At 41.8% G+C, this 22375-nt stretch overlaps 1 protein-coding gene across 2 annotated transcripts in view; it reads left to right on the top strand.

Moving 5' to 3' along the window:
- Positions 1-109: 109 nt before the first annotated feature.
- Positions 110-22375, top strand: part of SERINC5 (serine incorporator 5) — a 100080-nt gene continuing 77814 nt past the window's right edge. For both annotated transcript variants that reach the window (XM_037800698.1, XM_037800695.1), the window contains exon 1: positions 110-310. In XM_037800698.1, coding sequence (XP_037656626.1) covers positions 284-310 — 27 coding nt within the window. In that variant the 5' untranslated portion in view covers positions 110-283. The remainder of the gene's footprint in view (positions 311-22375) is intronic.

Genomic DNA, 22375 nt, shown 5'->3' with positions numbered 1-22375 from the left:
CCGGGCGAGCCTGCTCGGTTGTGGGGCGCCCGGGAAGGGGCGGGCGCGGGGCGGGGCTGTCGACGGCCCCGGCTCGAGGGGGCGGGCGGGGAGGGGCCTGCAGCGGCGGGCAGGGCTTGGCGGCGGTTGTTTTTATCCTGGCTGCTGGTGCCCCGGCGCTCTGCAGGGGCTCTTTGGCGTGGGAAGGTGATTTGGTCTGGGGAGGACCGCTGGCGGCTGGAGAGAACCACGAGCCGCGGAGGGGTGCAGATAGTGGGCTCGCTCGTGGCCGTCGGCCGCGGAGATGTCTGCGCGGTGCTGTGCTGGCCAGGTGAGCGGGGCTGGGCGCCGCGCGGGGGTCGGCGGATCTGGAGACGGGGCCAGGAGCCCAGGCGCTCCAGCCCGTGGCCGAAGATGTGGTTGGTGGTGGGTCACCTCAGTGAGCGCCTCGGTCGGAGCGCGACGCTCAGTTGTCGGGGAAATCCTCTGCCGCCGGGAGGGTGGGAAGGGACCGGGGCAGCCCGAGTGGCAATCCCGAGACCTTCCCGCCTGGCCTCCGGGGGCGGATCAGGCAGGGCTCAGGCAGGGCTCAGGCGGAGGATTCCGAATGCTTCAGGGGCATGTCGCTTCCCACCCGGGCGCTGGTGAGTGGAGCTGAACTCCGTAGCGAACCCGGCTCTGGCTGCCAGGTGAACCTAGGAAAAGACGTGGGTTTGGGGAACGTCTCCTTTCCCAAACTCAGGTCAAGCAGTTCAGGCAGGTTGCGCTTGGCATCTCGCAAGGCTAGAACGTTGACCCTGTACCTCGAGAACGTCTTGACGCGGGATTCCTTAATTACCAGGCGCAGGTTTGAGAGCACGGAAGACTCAGCCCTGCTTCCCGAGTTTAACGACCCAACCCTGGCTTCGCGCGAACGCGGCCGCCTGGGTAAAGGGTGAGCCTTCCCGTCTCTCTTTTCTACAGAACTTGCCCGAACCTGTTCTGTAACTCTTGCCTGTTATACCGATGATATCTTAAAACATATATGCCTCGTTGGCATAGACAAGCTCGTATTTGTTACTAAGCAGAATTAATAGATATACCCCTTCAAGGCTAATTTCATGCCTTCCTGCAGAATCTGAGAAAAAAACAAACAACGAAGTGGGTAAAATCTTTTGTATGTCGAGGTTAGTCTTCTCTTCCCATCCATACTGAAGATCAGCATTTGCGTACAGTTTGAGTGGAGTATTTTCACCAATGAATGCTCCCGGCGGCATTCAGGTAGATATAAGGGTGTTTTTGCATTCTAATAAATGCAGCCTTACGACAATTGAGACCACTCCTTAAGTGATAAAAGGTTTGAAGCTGTGGGCTTCCGGAACCCTCGGATTAAACTGGCATTAAATATACTCCGTCGTGTTTCCAGTGGCTCTGTCGAGTTATTGCTTGGTTTCCGGGGTCTAAAACTTTCCTTGGCTTGCGTTCGAACTGACCTTTCAGAGATGAGGAAATTGAGGCTATTGACTTGAGGTGAAATGATTTTTGCCAGTCATACAAGGCAAGACCGAGGGTGTCTGCCACCTTACCAGGGCTTTTGAGACCAAGGAGGAACGGAAAAAGCTATTTTCTGAATGTTCAGAATCTCAAGAAAGCATTGCAGATCTTTTGTCCTTGTTTTCAAGCACTTTATATCCAATTTGATGCAACACTTTTCACTATGTAGTAATTAGATTATGAATATTTAGAGGCATCTTCTGTCCTCTGATCCCTTGGAAACCTCTTGAGCCTTTCTGTGACCTCCTCCCCCCTCAAGTGCCTAATTTAATGCTTGGCAAATTATTACAATTGCTTAAATGGATCTTCTAAAAAATATTGGTATGGTTGATATTTTGGCGGTATTTAACAACTTGTTTCTAAAATCCCCCATCCCATGACTTTGGAAAGGACCAAGTCCTGGCCATTCATCACAGGAAAGTAAACTTCTGCTTTTCTGGGCTGCTTGAGGCATGGTGGGTTCCTTTGCAGCTAGGTGGCGATCCCATGATTTAATGTGGGTGGGGTTCTGAAGAAGTTGAGTATTACAAAACAACTCACAGCACCATCAAAGCTGTCTAAGTCTACCAATTCTTTTTTTTTTCTTCGCTTGAACATCTACTATGTGCCAGGAGCTGCAGATATAGCAGTGAGTCATTTTAAATGGAGGAGGGGGGGGCATTCTGTCCACATGTAAATAATAAATAGGAAGACGTACTGGTAATATAACAGGACAGTGCGATGCAGCGGCCTTGGGTAGGGTTGTTGGGGAAGGCTCTCTGAAGAGATGCCCCTGGAACTGAGACCGATCAATGAGAGCAGGCACCCACGCCAGGAACTGGGTATGGAGCCTTCTGGGCTTGGGATGTTAGAGTTGCTGAATGGGGGCCAGGGTGACCAGAGTATCATAGATGAGGTAGATGGCCCTAGAGGTGAGCGGAGACAGATGTGGCCAGAGACTATTGGCCATGATTGGCATTTGGATTTTATTCTGCTTGTAGTGAAAGTTCTTTAGAGGATTTGGGGTGGGGGTGGTGGGGGTATAATTTTAAGTCTAAATCTGCAGATTTAAGTAAATACAACTACTTGTAAGTGTAAAGCTAAAGTCACACTTAGAAGATCACTTTGGGTGCTGTGAAGACTGGACTGCATCAGAAATAAGAGGAAAGAGTGCTGTCAGGGTTGTTCATTCAGTGAATATTTTTTAGCTGCCTCCTGCATGCAAGCACTGTTTTAGGATTCGGTGGTGAACAACATCCCCTCTTTGATGGAGCTTGAGTCCTGGCAGTCTGCTCGTTGCTGTAGTCCGAGAAGGGAGTGTGTATCTTAGTTGTACGCTAAGGTGGTTATAGTGGATACAGTGGGACATTGTTGGCTTCGGGATATTCTTTGAAGGTAGAGGTTGAATTTTACATAGATTAGATATGAGGTGTGGAATTAGGAGGAGGGATTTGTTTTTTGGCATGAGCAACTGGATAGATGATGGTGCCATTTCCTCAGGTGGGGTAGGAGGCTTGTAGGGAGGGGCATATTTGGTGAGGAGTTTCCACAGTTTCCCTTTGGCTTTATTATACTGTATTTGAGATGCCTGTTATAAATTAAATGGAGGTGGCAAGTCAACAGTTGGATATTTAAGTCAGGAGAGAAGTTTGAGGTTGGAGATAGACATTTTGAGTCCTCTTTTGCTGAGAGCCATCAGAATAATGTACCGTTGGGAAAGAGCCTGTGCTTTGGACTCAAACCTGGGTTTGAATTGGGAAATCCAACAGCCAGGGCTGGCGTGACTGTGGACAAAGTTTCTTAGGTGCTATAAACCTAAACCTCAGTTTTCCTTAACTGTAGAATGGGTGTGATATTTCCTAGGGTTATTATGAGGATTACATGTGATAATAGACATCAGATCTCTAATACATAGTAAGAACTCCCCAAATCTTAGTTTGTAAGTGGACACTTGTTCCAGGAGAGTCCCCAGGTCGTCTTATTTTATTTTTTGTAGGTTGTGCTTAGTTATTGGCTAATGGATAATGGAGGCAGAGATAACAGGGGGATGGTCACTCTCCACCTCTGGGGACAGAGCACTATGACAAGCCCCTGAGGAGACGCTGATGAACCAAGGAGTTTCCTTGCCCTCTTGGGAGGGTGGAGGTGTGGGGGAAGTTAGCCACAGAAAATGACAGTACACACTGTCAGAGGTGAAATGTGTACATGAACAATGTAGGCAACTCTTCTAAGGCAATTTGAGAATAAGACTTGGCAGGGTTTACTGTAAGTAAGTGTCAGTATTAATGATAATAATAACTGAAGTTTATTTCATGCCTACACTATTCTTTTTGCTTTTATATCATGTCATTCATTCTTCACAACAACCCTGTGTGGTGGGTAACGTTCTAATTGGCCTTCGTTTACAGATGAGGCAGCTGAAGTACAGTGAAATGAATTGACTTGACCAGGGTCACTTAGTGATGGAGCCAGGCCTCGAACACTCATCTGCCTGACTCGTAGAGTTGGGGCTTTAACTACTAGATTACTTACTACTAGTACTACTACTAGTACTACTACTGCTACTACTATTACTACTACAATATGAAGAAATAATGAGTAACTCTTGTGAATGGCCATATGGCAGTTTTGAATGCACAGCTGTTAGGCTGTTTGTGGTAGATATTGGTGGCTACCACTAGTTATGGGTAGGTGAGGTTTAGCTTCTCCCTCTTAACTTGTCCGAGGTTATAAAGAAAGCAAGTCTCAGGCCAAATTCTGCCACCCATACAGACATTTATTGGCAGGATACAAAACAGTGATGCAGCCTGTTCTGAGGCATGTTGAACTTCTAGCTGTTTGCCCTTCTTGATGCTCTGACATTCACCTTGTGTGAAAAGTTCACCCAAGGCAGATGTGACTACTTTCTATTGGCAGGACTTGGCTAACATTCTGGTTCGACTCCGGCATCAAGCACCTGCCCCACCAGGAGGACCGCACTGATGGCAGAAGTCCACCATGCCATTCACAGGGTGAAGACTCACTCGATCCTTATAGCCAGTTCATGCGGGGGCAGAAATTTCAGCCAGTTCACAGCTCTTGAACACTTAGATTTTCCTCAATGAAAGCCTGTTTCTAATAGCTGTTAGGTTAATTAACAAAGCTGTGAAATGCCACTAGGGACTCTCCATTTCTCATTTTTATTATGCTGGTTAACAGTATCTCTGATGTTGATCTGAGATAAAGGTAATTCCTCCAGAGTATAGCATCTGGTTAAATATTAGCTGGAATGGGTCCTCCCCTTTGGGGCAATTGACCACCACCTGCAGATTGTAGATTAAAACTCATACAGTGTCAATGTAGAATGCTTTAAAAAGTAAATTACAGACCATATGATAGTAATGATTCCCCTGAAATGCCCTTCCTTCCTTCTCTGTAAAAACCACATTAGTACTTTTAAGGCCCAACTCAGGATGAAGTTCCTTAAAACGTAGACCTGTCCACACCACCAAGTACTTGATCATGTGATACACTGGATTGTTTCCTGTTTACTGCATGCATGCATTTCCTCTCTCTTCCTAGGCAGAGCACCTACCATGACTTAGCTGAACCGCTTTTTGAGTGCTTTTGGTTACAAAACTTTTTCCCTACAGCTCTTTGTTTATAGTGGTTGGAAATGTTAGAGCCTCATTATAGCACATTACTTCCACTCATGGAAGGGAACCAGGTCCTCAAATTCATTCTTTCCATGATTGATGCTTTTCCGAACAATGGGGGATATTTGTGAAATACAGGGGCAAAATTACACAGGTCATGGGTGATGATGACCCAGAGAGAACTGTATTTTGATGTTTTGTAATCAAGCCACTCATATTTAATATATATAACTTTACTTAGCAAAATTGGGATTATGTTGTAGAATCTATTTTTGATCCTGTTCTCTTTTGCTGAATTATGGGGTGATCAAGGAAGTTTTTAACATGCCTTAGCTACTAATTTGCAAACATGTTTTCTGGCTTACATTCAGATATAGGTATTCCCCTACCTTTGAACATGATGATTCCTTCAGAAAGTTGGATGTGTGAAAGTCAGTTAAGAGGCTTGTGTGTTAATAGGTATGGATGTGTGTTTATATTCCCCCAAAACTAAAAGTAATGAAAAAAATCCCTAATTACACCCTCTTTAGATGACATCTTCAACAATATATTTCATTTTCAGTATTTTCTTTATATTTAATTTTTTCAGTTGCTTACACAGATACTGTCTGTCCAAATGGTGTTTTAAGAGTCACTGTTTTCCTGCTGTATCATGCCCATTTTGGTCTCAGTTGCATTATGTTTGAGCCCTGTGCTTCTTATCATTAGTATGGGCACTTGTATTTTTCTATTCATTTTTATAAAACAAGGGCAAAATGCAATAAAATGCCCACATAATTGCTCTTACTGTACCTAGGAAGGTGGTGATTTTGCCAAAGTTGAATTGTTGCTATTATAGCTCTTTGGTGAGCTGATGTAGGAAGACTGTTTGGAAGTCTTGTGTAGTGTAGTCAAGTTCAGGTTGTTGGAAAGGTCTCTCACTTAACTTTGAACAGTAAGTAGAGTGGAGGTTGTGGTATTAGTTGGACAGTTAGCATGCAGGTTGCTCACTCACATTTGTTTTCTTGGGCTGCTTTATAGCTGACCTGGGCAAGCTGACAAATAGCTTTGGGCTGCGGCAAGTCTGAGTGGGGTGATTTTGCTGGGAGGACTGAGGGGAGGCAGCCCCTGACGCATCCCTCTTTGTTAATGAGAAACACCCTAGCCCCTATTGCTTGCTCTCCGCCCCTGTTTTTTTGAATAAACTTTGCGTGTAGATTTCCCACAGACATTGACTATTGACAGTGAGTCCACTATGAGACTGGGAAGCTTAACGTTTCAGTTTCCCAGGTGTTTTAATGTAAATCACCACTTAAACAGAAAAGGTATAGCAGTAGTTATAGCATCGTTTACTTGTATTTCAGAGCAGAACATGGCAGTTACCTGGCCAGTTCATCTAAGATAATTTAATATTTAACAGGAAGTCCTTATATGAGCTGGTATGTCTGCAGAACTAGCCATTGGGATGCAACTCCTTTTTATGCTCCTGGACTAAGCTGCTTTATGTATTTTAAAAAGGTTGTAATCCTGCCCTAATTATCCTGTATGCTGTCACTGTCCTAAGCCCAGCAACACTATTAGAGAATTTTCATTACATATTGTTCTTGTCAGTTGAATGAGGGTTAAGATTGGATGACTAGAACAATGTTGATCAAGTTACAGATGTAAACCATTGTGATTGTCCCAAGATATCAGGTTTCCTAAGTAGTTCAAAGCAAACCCTTACAACCCTGGTTAGAATGTATTTTAAAACAGATTTCCCGGGGGCATATCGTCATATTGTCTAGCTTATGTATTGATATTTTAAAAGATTTTAGAACGTAATCTGGGAGTCAGCAGTGCGTGTAGGAAACTCAAATAGTGGATTGGTTTGATTACATAAAACATCTGTTTGACTTTTAAAGGCAACAGTATTTTACTTTTGGTTTTTCTTCTGTGGCATGCCTTGTGAGATTAAAACTTGAGCTTGTGTTTAAGGAAAGCAGCTGTTATGGAAAATTTTAGTTCGAGTGGGTTTTTATCAAAGAACAAATTTTGAAACTTGTGGGTTTGAAGTAAGTTTACAGTATATAGTGATTAGACAGCACTTTTCCCCTCATGAAAACTGTCTATTGTCTAGTCAAAACAAAAGCAGGAAAAACACATATATACAACCCTTTAAATCTTATTTATGCAAAGATAACTAGGGAAGATGGAAAACCAGACTTCTGTTTAAGTACCTTTTTTATAAACCTGCCAATTGTATTTTGAAACAAAGCCCACGAGGTCTTTGTGGAATGTATTTTCCAGCTTTTTTGTTCTCACATTAAATCTCAGTAATTTAATGGAGAGTTGAGTCTCTTAACGCTCTGAACCATGACATGTGCATTTCACCAAAACTGGGGAGGAATTCAGCATCTTTTGTTCTTGACTAGATGCTCATTGATCTCCTCCAGTGGCCTTTAGGAAACAATGGCAGTATTTTGCAACCAGAGTAATGAAATTGTTCTCTGTGATAGTATTCTATATCAGTATGAATTTTCTTGGCTTTGGCAGCATTATCTCCTAAAGACTCTAGGAAATTGTTGACATTTCATTTGCTGGTTTTGTTTTGTTTTGTTTTTAGGAAAAAAAGCCAACAAAACCCTTAAAGTGGTATTCAATTGATAAATATTCATTGGGTACTTAGAATAATAGAACTCAAAGGCAGTCACTAGGCTCGCTTTCCTTCTAAATTTTTTTTTTAGAACAGTTTCAGGTTTATAGAAAAATCAAGCAGAAAATGCAGAGTTCCCATATACCACCCCCCCTCCCCACACACAGTTTTCCCTTTAACATTTTGTGTTAGTGTGGTTCCTTTGTTAACAATTGGTGAAATAATATTATAATCCTACTATTAGCTAAAGACTAGGCCTGCTTTTATGCTTGGGAGTATTGTGTGAATTGATGCTGGATTTTCTAGCAATATAAGATTTGTCCTGGGTCAGAACTTCACAAACTGGACAGAGGGTGTGTGTACCCCAGCTTTGTACCTTTTACCCCAGGAAAGGGGAGGAGGCAGGCGATCCTTTGGGGTAACACTACCCCAGTGAATAGATGAGCCTACTCAGGGGAACATGTGGAGGGCCAGGATCCCCACTAATAGACCTTAGGGATTTGTACTGAGTTGAATACTTTCCCCCCAAACTCATGTCCACTTGGAGTCTGGGAATATAATCTTATTTGGAAATGGGTCTTTGCAGATGTAATTAGTTAAGATGAGTCATTGGATCAGGAGGTATGACAGGTATCCTTAGAAGAAGAGGGAAATATAGGCACAGACAGACAAACACAGGAAGAAGGCCCTGTGGCCGTGGAGGCAGAGATTGGAGTGAGGTGTCTACAGGCCAAGGAAAGCTAAGAATTGCCTGCAGGCTCGGAAGCTAGAAAGAGGCTGGGGAGAATCCTCCATCTCCCCTGACAGCCTTCAGAGAGAACACTGCCCTGCCTATACCTTGATATCAGACTTGTAGCCTCCAGAACTGTGAGAGAGTAAATTTCTGTTGTTTGAAACTACCAAATTTGCAGTACTTGGTTCTGCAGCTCTAGGAAACCAGTATAGGATTCCATGCAGCCCTGTACTTACGTACTCCTTTGCATATGTGTGTTTACATTCTGAATACTTTACCAAGGAGTGGGTCCATGCCATTTCTCAGTTTCTCCGAGGAATCTTTTTTTTTCCCCTGTTATAAAGTGATTTTATCAAATTGATTTAGACATACTGTAGGTCAAATAATATTTCCCAAAGATAACAATTATGGACTTCAAAGTGTGACATAAAATTAGTAGCTTCAAAAGTGTTAGTCATATTCCCAGCAACAGCATGATAAAATAATTCAACTATGTAGAAATATAGAACTCTAGGACTAGCTGGAAACTTGGAAATTGTTTAGCCTAATACTGTCATTTTGTAAGTGAGAAAACTAGACTCAAAGATTAAATAATTTGCCCAAGCTCACATACCTACTAGTAATAAGGCTATAAATCAAACCAATTTTTCCTAAAACTAAAGTTCTATCAATGATATTTCAACAGGCTCTCTATTAACTAAAAGTCTAGGCTTTTCTCTAATTCTCCATACTACTGTGACATGAAGGAGTGATAAGACACTACCATAAATCATAGTCTCAGAATGCAGGCCTGGAAGGGGCTTTATTAAATAACTAAGCCAGCCCTCTCTTTTTCAAGGGGAAATGTATGTGAAGTGACTTACCAAAGGCTTGTTAGGAGAGACGTCTGGATTAAAATCCAGATATTGACAAATTCACCACCAAAATCCCATCTCTAGTTTCATGGCCCACCCACTGAATCATGTGCTCCTTTTAAATCTCCTTTATGTGTTAAGGTTTTAGTTATACAAAAACCCCTTCCAGTCCAACAGAAGAAATAATTCAAATACAGAGAGAAAACCAAACTTTGTTTCACTATTTCAATGACTATTTTGAGTAGTTCATTTTCCAGCTGACAGACATTGCTAACCTGATCACCCATTTCAGAGCTTCAGAGATCCTTAATTTCCCCATAGACTCCTGAGCAAAAGGACTACATGTGGGAAATCAGTGAAAACAGGAATGAGAAGAGAAACTAAGTTAAAAATCATTTGCTTTTTGTTCTTGTCATTGGAGACTTTTGGTCTTCTAAACATTCCTTGAGTTCCTCCACATGAGTTCTTAATATCAATCTAGCCAAAAAATAAAAAAAATAAAAAAGGCCTATAAAAAGGTACTGAGAACTCAGTACCATGCCCCTCCCCGTTGCTCACTGCAGTCCAGCCCCACGCCCTCTCCCCCATCACTGCGCCAGTGAGTCCTCTCTGGCCCAGGCCTTGGCGTTCTGCCAGCTGGTGCTTCTCATCCTTCTGTCTTGGCTCCAAGGCCACCCTCAGAGAGGCCTTCCCTGACTGCTACCTAATGTTGCCCCACCCCCACCCACCCCCCACTCTACATCACCACCCTATTTTATTTTCTTCATAGCACTTTAATCACTATCGCAAACTACATTATTTATTTGTTTACTTGCTTATCATCTGTCTCCACCAGAAGTAAACTCCGTGAGGGCAGGGACCTTGTCTGTCTTATTCAGTGGTGTTCCCAGCACCTAGCACAGTGCCTGGCACAGTGGAGGCATTCAATAAATAATTGTTGAATGAATGAATGAATAAAGAAAAGAATGATGGATTAACAGTGGACAATCAGGCTTAAAAAGGAACTGATACATAATCCTCAGTGAAGCGGCATAGAGGACTTTGACACATTATTGCCCAAATTACAGAACCGGAGACTACATATTATTTGTGGCTCCTCCTACCATCCACTTCTCGTACTGTCTCCCCCGAGCTGCATAAGGGGCTCCCATTTGGTATAAAAGCAGCTGAAGAGGGCAGTTCTGTGTGGAGAAAAGTTATAACTTTGCTTGCTTCTTCCTCCCTGCTGTTTACGTTCAGCTATTTCCAAAAATAATTCAAGTTAAAAATGTGATGTAGCCACTAGAAAATAAGTCTAATATAGAGGCACAGTGATTAGCAGAATCACAAAATTAGAAAAAAAGTTCAAGAAAAGTACAAGGGCATTATGCCGGCCACAGACTTCTCTGATAGGCCAAGTGAATGGATAAGTCACCTAAAACCTAAAATGAAATCCAATGCCATCTAGAAAGGGGTGGATATTTACGGGTACTTTGAGAACATATAGTTAGGTTTGGGTTCAGAAATAATGGAATATATGGAAGATACACAGGAGCTATCTAAAGTGGTAACTTTAGAAATACCAGAACACTATCTTAGTGGGAGTTGTCCGTTTCAATTGCATTAACCAGTATGCTTGAATTAAGAGGAATGAAGGGTAAGAGCTCCTAAAGGGGGAGGTGCCTGAGGTAATTTTTAAATAGAGATCAAAGGTGACACAGGAAGTTGGGCAATGATCATGATTTTTTATGTAATATTTCACCTCTTGAGGGATAGTGCTGGAATTTCAGGAAACACATATTTGTGACTGGAACCTGATGGCCCTGTCTTGGGCTGATATTCAGAGAGATCTTGTATTCAAAGTTAAGTTGTGGATCACACTTGGCATGAATAAAAAATCAACCTCTTATATGCCTCTTCAAAAAGAATGTTCTGCTAGGGATTGCTGTAAGTATTTTTTTGAGTCAATGTGGGTATTTACAGGGTTTCCTTCCTAGTGGCACTTAGGGGTTTTAAGATTTTTTAACTCTTAGCTAAACTTTTTATATAACTGAAATTTTGAGGTGGTTTCTCTTCTTTGTGTGGACTCTCTGATGGATGCAAAGGCTCAAACTCTGACTGAAGGCCTTACCACACTCATAACATTTATAGGGTTTTTCCCCCTTGTGTACTCTCTGATGCATGCAGAGGTTTGAACTATTACTAAAGCCCCTTCCACACTCACTACAGACACAGGGTTTCACACCTGTATGAACTCTCATATGAATCTGAAGATGTGAGCTCCAATTGAAGGCTTTTCCACACTCATAACATTTATAGGGTTTCTCCACTGTGTGGATTTTCTTATGTCTCTTCAGTTTTGTTGTAGTACTAAAATCCTTACCACAATCATCACATTTATAGACCTTCCCTCCTGTGTGGTCTCTCCAGTGAATATGAAGTCTGATATATGGAAGAAACCCTTATCATACTTGTCGCATTTATGGGGCTTCTCAGCTGTGTGAATATTCTGATGCATAAAAAGATCTGCTCTCTCAGAAGAATTCCCTACACATGGGGCACTTGTAGATCATTTTTCCTATTTGGTATTGTGATTTAGAGGATAAATTTTCCTTGCAACTACTATAGTTACAGGATTGCTATTTCATAAATTCTCTTATTTGGCCATTTTGGCAGTTTATCTCAGGCTTGCTGTGTTCGGTGATTTTAAGGTTGGCCTAAGCTTTTCCCTGCCTGTCTTTCTATGGAAGGCTTCTTCCTGCATAGTGTTCCTCACTCAGTATTATTACTGATTATAAAGTGACATTAACTTCCCCAGGAATTCTGCATGTCATTAATATTGAGCTTTCTTTTAGATCCTGAGTGGTCAGTATTCCAAGGGGCTCCCCAAGTGTGAACCTTAATTCTTTAAGCCCTTATACTCTTCTTCTTGATGAATAATCTTGTACTTCTCGCGTCTAGAGAAAGTGCTGCCCAGTGCCCTATAGTTGAGGGTGAGGTACTGCTTGTTGGTCCTGATGCCCTACAGCCTCCATGTGAAGTGTCAGTGTGATGTTCTGCCTCCTGCACATCAGACAAGCAGTGTTTCCAGAAAGCAAGCTCTTTGGATTCCACGTACATCAATCCTTCTTGGTGAGGATTCCCTACATAGGAATCACTCCAGTCTCCTTTTTTATCTTGAGAATGAAGCTCTCTTATCTTCCAGGGAGATGTGTCACTTGGATTTGCAGATCACAGTAACAGGAGTCAGAGCCCCCAAGACGTTCCAGAAGAATAGGCAGAGGCAGGTCCCACAGTGGCCGAAGGGCTACAGAAGCCTTAGGATCCTGGGTGAGAGGCCGGCCCTTGTTGTGGTCAAACGGTGGAGGTGTCCTGCGGCAGTGGCCTTCTGCGCTGGGTGAGCAAAGGGTCCCTCATCACCTGAGTACGATTCTCACCTGGCTCTGCTGGGACAGAAGGTGTCCAAATGAGGTGTTTAAGCACCCGGGCTGCAGGCTCCATGCACCCACCCTCCCTTTCCTCAAGGGGCACCTAACAGGTGCCTCTCCAAGGAATCTTACGATATAGAATGGAAAGACCCAACAATGGAACCCTGAGAGACATCTCCATTTACAGGACAGATTTTTCCTGTAACAAATAAGGAGAGAAAGAAAACGAAGTGAGAGTAGAACCTGCCAGGAGATGAAAGAGGCTGCAGGGGCAGGGCTGTGAAGGAGCTGTGGGCCTTGTCAGAAGACAAGTCAGAGAAGTCGAGTCGGAGAAGTCCACGAAGTGAGTACCCTGGGTTTTTTGCAGCAGTAGTTTCCAGGGAACAAGCTATGAGTGCAGGGAGTTGAGGAGTCCTGGGGAGCTGAGGAGAAGGGAGGTAGATTATTATCTTTTGAGATGTGGCAGTGCAGGAGGGAGTCTGCATTTCAGGTGAGAGGGATCTGAGCAGGTTGCCAAAGTGAAGAGAAAGGCCATCCACAAGCTTGCGGAGGTTTCTGGCCAGCCCTTGAAGGAGGGTGTATTTGAATGGGGTGAGAAAAGAGACAAGGTTACTTCCTACCCTCAAGTCACAGGTTGCTGGAGTTCATTTACTCTAAATTCCCCCCTCACATGTACTCTGCCAAAATTTAGTCCAGAGGGAGCCTTTATCCTCGAGTTTTCTCCCCCACCCCCCGTTTTTTCTTTTATTTTTGTTGAATCTAATTGATTGAGATTTTCTTCTTTGGAAAATGCTAGGGAGGCATATCTAAAGATATCTAGGTTTGCTTACTGCTTGGTGAGATTTGAGGCAGATCAGGGAGTTGAAGAAATTCTGGGTTGGAAGAGGCCTTAAAAATCATTCCTGGTAAGTCCCCATCTGATACTTGAATGTTCTTTTTAATGTTGCTGCTAAGCGTTCATCTGGTCTGTTTGAACCTTTCCAGTGATGGGGGAGTGCACTATTGTTCCCAGTTCTTAACTTTTCTGAACTTTAGTTTCTTTGTAAAATGGGAGAAGATTCCTCTCTTGCCTCTCTCATGCGATTGTTGAAAGGATCAAAATACAGGTAAGAGGCTGTCTCTAGGTATTTTAACCAGAAGGGGATTTAATGTAGGCAATTAGGCATTTAAAAAAAAGGAGCACGAATTGGGGGGGGTCACTCCTGGAACTCCTGTACTTAAGAACACATTCCCATAGCAAGAACATACCACCTGATCCAGAGGTCAGGAAGCTGCTGCCACCTGACACCTGTGCAGCTGGTGGCTCGGCACAGGAGTCTGGCTGTTGCAACTGCCTGTCCTCTCCCAGGACCTTGCCTGGCAGCAGGCACCACAGCCGGAAAGTGGCCTCTACCTCACTTTCACTTTCTGTATTCTAATGGATATCGTGGGTGTTGGAAATTGCCAGGACTCTTACAGCAAGGGAGTTTGGGAAGTGTGGTTTAACTTTCCAGGTTCTGCAGTACTGGAAGACACACAGAAGGACGTAGGGATGGAGAGAATGAGGCAATTGGCTATGTCCAGCAGAAGCACCGAGGAATTATGTTAAGCTCTACCCACAGTGAATACTACACTTGCTGCCAGGCATAGCTTGACCAAAAGGGAAATGGCAGCTGCAAAAGTAAGGCCCAAGTATTGAGGGGGTTGGGTCTGGAGACAGGCAGATTGAAATGTGTATCGTATAAACATTTCATTCCTCACCTGCACTAAGGAAATGACTCCTTATTGGTTTTCCTTCCTTTACTGCATGATGATTTTCCTCACCACCAGCAGATTGATCCCTCTACTAAAGTCTAATTCTACTCATGTCATTCTCATGTCTGATTTTTCAACCCACTTGGGGATGAATATAATGGATTTTTAAAATTTAAGACCTTTGTAGGACTCTGTTAGGAGTTTGTATCAAGAAAACTCTTATTCTGAATAGCAGTGTGCTTAATACATCTGTGTAGTGAAATCCACTCAGTCATTAAAGTTATTGGTAATTTGTATTATTATTTTTTTAATGAATCTGCCTAGGGATTTATCAATTTTATTAGTCTTATAAAGAACCAATTTTTGTCATTGTTAGTTTTCTCTGTTGTTTAACTGTTTTTTTTTTCATTGATTTCTGTTCTTCATTATTTTCACCTTTTCACTTACTTTGAGTTTAATTTGCTCTTCTACTAGATTTTTAAGGTGCAAGCTTAGATTATTATTTTAAATCTTTTTCCCCCTAAAATAAACAGGTAAAGACATAAATTTGCTATGTTGTGTTTTCATTTTGATATGTTGTATTTTCATTATCATTCAGTTCAAAATATTTCCTAATATCCCTTGTGATTTCTTCTTTGACCTATGAGATATTTAGGAGTATGCTGTTTAATTTCCAAATATTTAGGGATTTTCAAGTTTTTGTTATTGATTTTGAATTTAATTTTGTGGTGGTCAAAAAATATATTCTGTGTGTTTTCAATCCTTTCATATTTTTTTGTTTCATGGCCCAGAATACAATATGGCTTGTTCCATGTGCCCTTGAAAAGAATGTATATCTACAAGTATTGGGATTAGTGTTCAAGTTGGTTGATAGTGTTTGTTGCTCAAATCTTCTCTATCCTTAATGATTTTTTCTTTTTGGGTGGGGGTGGGTGCATGGGATTCTAACTTGAAAAGTCACTGAGAGAAGGATGTTAAATTTTCCAAGTATGATTGTGGATTTATCTTTTTCCCCATTAGTTCTGTCAGTTTTTGTTTAATGTATTTCAAAGCTGTGTTAGGTGTACACACATTTAAGATTGTCATGTCTCTTTAGTAAGTTGTCCTTTTATCGTTACAAAATGATCCTTTTTTTAATCTCTGGTGATGCTCTTTGTCTTTTTGTCTTTGTCAGATATTAATATGGTCAGGCTACCCTTTTGAAATTTAACTCATCTGTGTCTTTATATTTAAAAGTATCTCTTATAAACATTATATATAGTTGAATCTGACAATCTCTGCCTTTTAATTGGCTATTTAGGTCATTTGCACTTAACATAATTATTTATTATTGACCTTGTTCTAGTTTGCTATGCTGCTGGAATGCAAAACACCAAATGGATCGGCTTTTATAAAGGGGGTTTATTTGGTTACACAGTTACAGTCTTAAGGCCATAAAGTGTCCAAGGTAATGCATCAACAACTGGGTACCTTCACTGGAGGATGGCCATTGGTGTTTGGAAAACCTCTATTAGCTGGGAAGATACGTGGCTGGTATCTGCTCCAAAGTTCTGGTTTCAAAATTGCTTTCTCCCAGGCTGTTCCTCTCTAGGCTGCAGTTTCTCAAAAATGTCACTCTCAGTCGCTCTTGGAGTGTTTGTCCTCTCTTAGCTTCTCTGGAGCAAGAGTCTGCTTTCAATGGCCGTCTTCAAACTATCTCTCATCTGCAGCTACTCTCTCAGCTTCTGTGCATTCTTCAAAGTGTTCCTCTTGGCTGTAGCAAGCTCGCTTTTGTCTGAGCTTATGTAGTGCTTCAATAAACTAATCAGGGCCCATGCTGAATGGGCGGGGCCATGCCTCCATGGAAATTATCCGATGTAAGATCTCACCGACAGTTGAGTGATCACATCTCCAAGGAAACATCCAATCAAAAGTCTGCAACCCAATCAATAACAATACATTTCCTGCCCAGACAAGACTACATCAAAGATAATGGCATTTTGGGGGACATACTACATCCAAACCAGCACAGACCTGAAGTTTATATTTTGCTAATAATTTTCCATTTCCTCTTCTATTCTTCATTTTTTCTTTTTTTTTTTTGAGGGGTCTTAACTGAACACGGTTTCAGTTTGCTAAGGCTGTCGGAGTACAATATACCAGAAATGGACTGACTTTTAACAATGGAGATTTATTAGCTTACAAATTTACAGTTCTAAAGCCATGAAAATGTCCAAATTAAGGCATCAGGAGGAAGATGCCCTCTCTGAAGAAAGGCTGCTGGCATTCAGGGTTCCTCTGTCAGATAGCAAGGCACATGACTGGCATCTGCTGCTCCTTTGCTCCTAAGTCTTGTTGCTTTCAGCCCCTGGTTCCAGTGGCCTGCTTTCTGAGATTCTGTAGTCCTCTCTTAGCATCTCCAGGGTTCTCTCTAAGCTCTCTCTTGGCTTTTTCTGCCTTTTCTCTTCTCATAAAGGACCCCAATAAAGGATTAAGACCCACCTTGAATTGGCTGGGTCACATCTCAAGTGAAACAACCTAATCAAAAGGTCCCACCCACAACAGGTCTGCACCCACAGGGATGGATTAAAAGAACCTGGCCTTTTTTGGGGTACAAAGCAGCTTCAAACCAGCACAAATGCTTTTCAGTATTCTATCTCCTCTATTGCTTTTTCTAATTGTTGTTTAAAGATGATAGTCTAGAGTATGTAGCACCTTGAAGAAGGAATGAGAGCCAGAATTTCACAATTAGTGATGGAAGAGCTTATGGGTGGATCAGTTTCAGTACTGGTTGAATCTTTATACCAGATGATGAATTAGTACTAACATTAGATGAAAGTCCATTTTTTCTTCTTTTTTAATTGCAATTTTATTGAGATGTATTCACATACCATACAGTCCATCCAACGTATACAATCATTGGCTCATGGTATTGTCATATAGTTGTGCAGGGATTACCACAATTAATTTTAGAACATTTTCATTATTCCAGGGAAAATAAAAGAAAAAAAAAACAGAGAGAGAAAACCCTAAACATCCCATATCCCTCTCCCCCCATCATTGATCCCTAGTGTTGGTGTGGTACATTTATTACTGTTGATGAAAGAATATTAAATATTACTGCTAACTGTAGTCCATAGTTTGCAATAGGTAGTAGGTGTGTTTTTCCCCTATCTATGACACTGTTATTAACTCCTTCCTTGTGATGGTTTTGTACATTTGTTCTAGTTCATGGAGGAAATTTTTTATATTTTGTACTGTTAATCACAGTCATCGTCCACCACAAGATTTACTGAGCTATACAGTCCCATGTTTTAACTTCTGGCTTTCCTGTGGTGACATATAAGAGAAAGCGTTTTTAAAACAATATTTTCTGCTTTGAAAAATAATATATAATTGTCATAGAATATTTGGGAAATATAGAACAGTGCAAAGAAGGAAATAAATACCTGTAATACTAGTGTGGAGAGAAAACAAACCCTGTTAGCATTTTGTTGTTAGTATTTAAGATAAAATAAATAGGACCATACTATATGTACTCTTTTATATACTAACTTATTTTCACATATCATTGTAAACATTTTTACATCATAAAAATTCTTAAAAAGCAAACATTTTAATGGCTATATCACATTAAATTGATGTTAGCATTTTTTTTTTCACCATTTGCCTTTTACTGGACCGTATTAGTTATGGTTCTCTAGGGAAATAGAATCAACATGAGATATCTATAAATATAAGATTTTATAAAAGTGTCTCACGCAGCTGTGTGTATGCATGAGTCCAAATTCCATAGTAGACTGGCTATTCCAATGAAGATGTTCGATGAACTCCTCAGGCAGTGAACTGGCAACTTCAGTGAACATGTTTGATGAACTCTGGAAATGAACTGGGAACCTCAGTGAACTCCTCAGGAAACGCTTTGCTGGTTAGCTGAAGAAGCAGCAAAGGTCCCCTATCTGTCTTGCTTAAAAGTCTTCAACTGATTGGATTAAATCCAGCTGATTGCATACCCTCATTTTGAAAGACATGCCCTTTGCTAATGTCATCAGTCATAGCTGCAGCCAGTTGACTGATGATTTAATAAACCAGCCTTCTGGTTTATTAACCAGCTACAAATGTCCTTGCAGTAACGGTTAGGTCAGTGCTTGCTTGACCAGACACCTGGACACCATCACCTGGCCAAGTTGACGCATGAACCTAACCATCATACTGGACTTTCAGTACACTTTTTTTTAAAAACTATCATAAATAACTCTTATGTGATCTTTCTTCTTGCCTGTGCCTATTTAGGCTGGGGCCTTAAAAGTACAGTGAGTTCTGCCATAACAGAACATAATATGTACCTTCCTAAAAATCACCGCATTATGCAGAATTGCCCAGTAAAACCCACAAATCTTATGGGGAAACGGGTTTAGGGACACAGCACTCAAAAACTTTGTGGTGACACCTGAAATAAAAGGAACCTAATAAAATGGTGTTATGTTTTTCCAAATAAATTTTAAATTAAGAAATACACAAAAGCTGCAGTAAATATTGGTACTTTCTTCTGAAAAAGACTTGAAGTTTGCTTGTGGAATTGGGCATTGGAAGGATTATAGCTAATGAGTGATTGTGAGGTCGGGGTTGGGGGGTTATCTGAAATTGGATGGAAAGTTAGTGGTACACCAGATATGGGGGAGTGTGGCTCAGCACACGTGGTGAACTCAGGTTTGTGCATTTCGTGTGTTCCTATGTACCTCGGTTTGCCTGTCTGCAGTTTTCTAACTTCATCTGATGTTTCTCACAGACAAAATTGCACATTAGCATTCCCGTTATGCTAATTGTTCCTTAATGTATTAATCCTGTTGGAGCAGATTTGCATTTTAAAGCAAGCATAATAGCAGAATGACTATAGGATGAGTGGCTCAGAAGCCCTGGATCCATTGCCATACCTTCTTTAGATAGGCGTCACCAGTTCCTATTAGCTGTGTGAGAGGAAGGGAACTGGCCATGCTGGCTCCCTTTGGACCAACTCACAGAAAGTTGGTGCTGGAAGTGTCTGGAACGATCATCTGCTCCTCTGACCCAGCTGCACTCAGGTATCTTATTCTACAGTAAGTGAACAACTCCAGAGACAGGAACTTCCTATCTTGGAGGCAGCTCTACTTCATTCTTAGAGACCTGTGATTTAATTCTTCCTCCTGCCATCCTAAAAATCCACTCTGCCAAGGCTAACATAACTTGCCGATACATAGTTTTTGGATAATAAAGTCTGAAGAGGTAGTGTTGAAGGTGGACATGGTCCTCATGGGTCATAGAGGACTGCAGTTGGGCTGATGTTCCTGCTCTTGGTTACGAGAATTTCCACCGTCCACCCAAATAATTAACTGGAAATTGGACCATGCTGACTGTGCTGGATTGGATATATTATGTCCTCCAAAAGCTGTATTATTTAATGCAACCTGTGGAGCAGACTGATGAGTCTGTTGGTTAGGGTGGGAAAGTTTGATTAAACTATTTCCATGGAGATATGGACCCCGCCCATTTTAGGTGGGTCTTAGTTAGTTTACTGGAGTCCTTTAAAAGGATTAGACCCAGATGCTTGCTGACACTGACACTTAGAGATACTTGGAGATGCAGACAGAAGACGTGTAGCTACACGATGAAGCCCAAAGTTTGCCCCAGATTATGGTAAGACAGGACCCCCAGGTGCTTAGAGAAAAATGTCCTGAGAGAAAGAACCAAGAACTTGTAGGATCTGAGAGAGGAGCTGGAACGCAACCCAGAATCAACAGATGGCAGCCACGTGCCTTCCCAGCTAACAGAGGTTTTCCAGACGCCATCTGCCATCCTTCAGTGAAGATATCATCTGTTGATGCCTCAGTTTGGACACTTTTATGGCCTTAGAACTGTAAATTTGTAGCCAAGTAACCCTCTTTATAAAAGCCAATCCATTTCTGGTATTTTGCATTACGGCAACGTTAGCAAACTGGAACACTGACAAAGAGTTTTGTCTCAGTATGAAAAATTTCACTTGGAATACATTTTTAAAATATGTTTAACTTTGATACACTACAACTTTTAATACATTCAGCTAGTTTTTAAGGATAATGGTCAGGCAATTTGAAATAAGAACCATCTTGGGAGGTCTGTGGTTGGCGTCAAATCAGAGTCTCTCTGCAGGTGATGGGGTTTCTGATGCCTGTCACTCCTGGTTGTGGGTTACCATTCTCAGACGCCTTATGCACTGTGAATGGGAGGAGTGGTACTGAGAATCCAGGAAGTCACACAGCCTTCTGGAGCTAGAGGGATCCTCAAGGGAGTGCCATGTCCACCCCTCTCATATTATTGAGAAGGAAACAAGCCCCCAGAGTGGAGGACCCTCTCCCAGCCAAGGAGCTCCCAGCGGGGATGGCCATTCTGCTCTCCTGGACTTTGCCATTCCCCGGTGCCCAGCACACAGTTGACACTTTGGCTTTTTTTCAGAAGGTATCTGCTGTGTTTGCAGAGCAGTCTAACAGAGTTCATGGCCACAGATTAAAAACATACTCTTATGGTTTACATCTCAAACAGTTTATTTTATACTGTATTTTGCTATAATACATAAAATCATTTAAAATCATTTGTTTCTCCCTTAAACTCCCAAGTAGTTTAAATTTTTTTCCCCAGAAAGTTTTGCTCTGTGTGTGGATCATAGAATGTAACCAAAAGTGGTTTGTAAGAATGTGTTTTCTTAACCAGCAACTGTAGTTTGTAGAAGCTGCAGGTTGCTGAGTAAGGAGTATTTGGCCATTTAGAAAGAGCCGTTAACCAATGAGGCACTGTATGCAAATCTCTTTGCCCAGCGGCAGCTTCTGGCTGGGGGGTTTGAACAGCATGAAGCAGTAAATTATTTCCTTATGATGGGGGGAGGGAGGATGAGGATTGTCACGCGATTGAATTTTCTTGAATTTTCTTGGAAGAGAGAGAGAGAGCTGTGGCTCTGGTTTGCTTTTCCTCCTGTGATGTGGCACAAAGAAAGCAGGGCTCAGAATGCTTCGGAGGAAGGCTGATGCTCATTCCATTTGCCCCTCATTAATGGTTTGAAAGTATTCCTGGGTTATTAGAGATGCCCCTTCCTTTCTTCCGCTGAGCATTAGCCTTCCATTCCCTTTTCCTGATGTTTGCAAGACTTGGAGACAAACGAAAAGTAGGTACTATAAACAAAAGCAGGAGATCCAGATCAAAAAAAGTATTATTCTACAAGCATATTATTTGAAGCATGTAAAGAAAAAGCTGTAAATTTATAATTGAGCTGTGGCATTTAGAAGGAGTGATATCAGCTATTGTTTCCCAACGTGGATACTGTTGGTATTTTGGGTGTGGCAATTCTTTTTTTATAAAGGAGTCCTGTGCGTAGCTAGTATTTAGCGTCCCCCCCAGATGCCATAGCTCTCACCAGTTGCTGTTAAAACACTGCCCCCACCTTTATAAGCAACTACCCACAAGGCCTTACGAGGATGGTACTGCCTCTAGTAAGGACCCCTCACTGGTTTTAACTTAGTAATTTTTAAAATACAGCTTAGAACGACTTAGAACTGAATCTATAGAGAGGAAAAAGGACAAAAATAAGCAAGGTAGATGATTCCACCACAGCACTGCCTTAACATATATAACCAAAGATGTACTTTATATGTGGTTTACTTTTAAATGTTGCCCATTTTCCAATCTAGTGCTTAAGCTAAGCTAGTTTAAAAAAAAAAGGGAAAGCATGCTTTTTAGTGAGAGAATTCATTTAAACACATTTCTGGTGTTCATTTTTAGTTTCCTTTTGTTAGTTAGACCCAATGCAGTATAGCTGAGTGGTGACAGGTGGCCCCAGTTCGGATCCAGGCTCTGCAACTTACCAGTGGTTTGTCTTGGATCAAATTCATATGTCTTTTCCTTAGTTTCCACATCTGTAAAAT

Source organism: Choloepus didactylus, chromosome 13 (assembly GCF_015220235.1).
Source record: "Choloepus didactylus isolate mChoDid1 chromosome 13, mChoDid1.pri, whole genome shotgun sequence".
Taxonomy (NCBI): Eukaryota; Metazoa; Chordata; class Mammalia; order Pilosa; family Megalonychidae; genus Choloepus; species Choloepus didactylus.
Note: the sequence above shows the minus strand (reverse complement) of the source record. Positions and strands in the feature narration are given on the sequence as shown.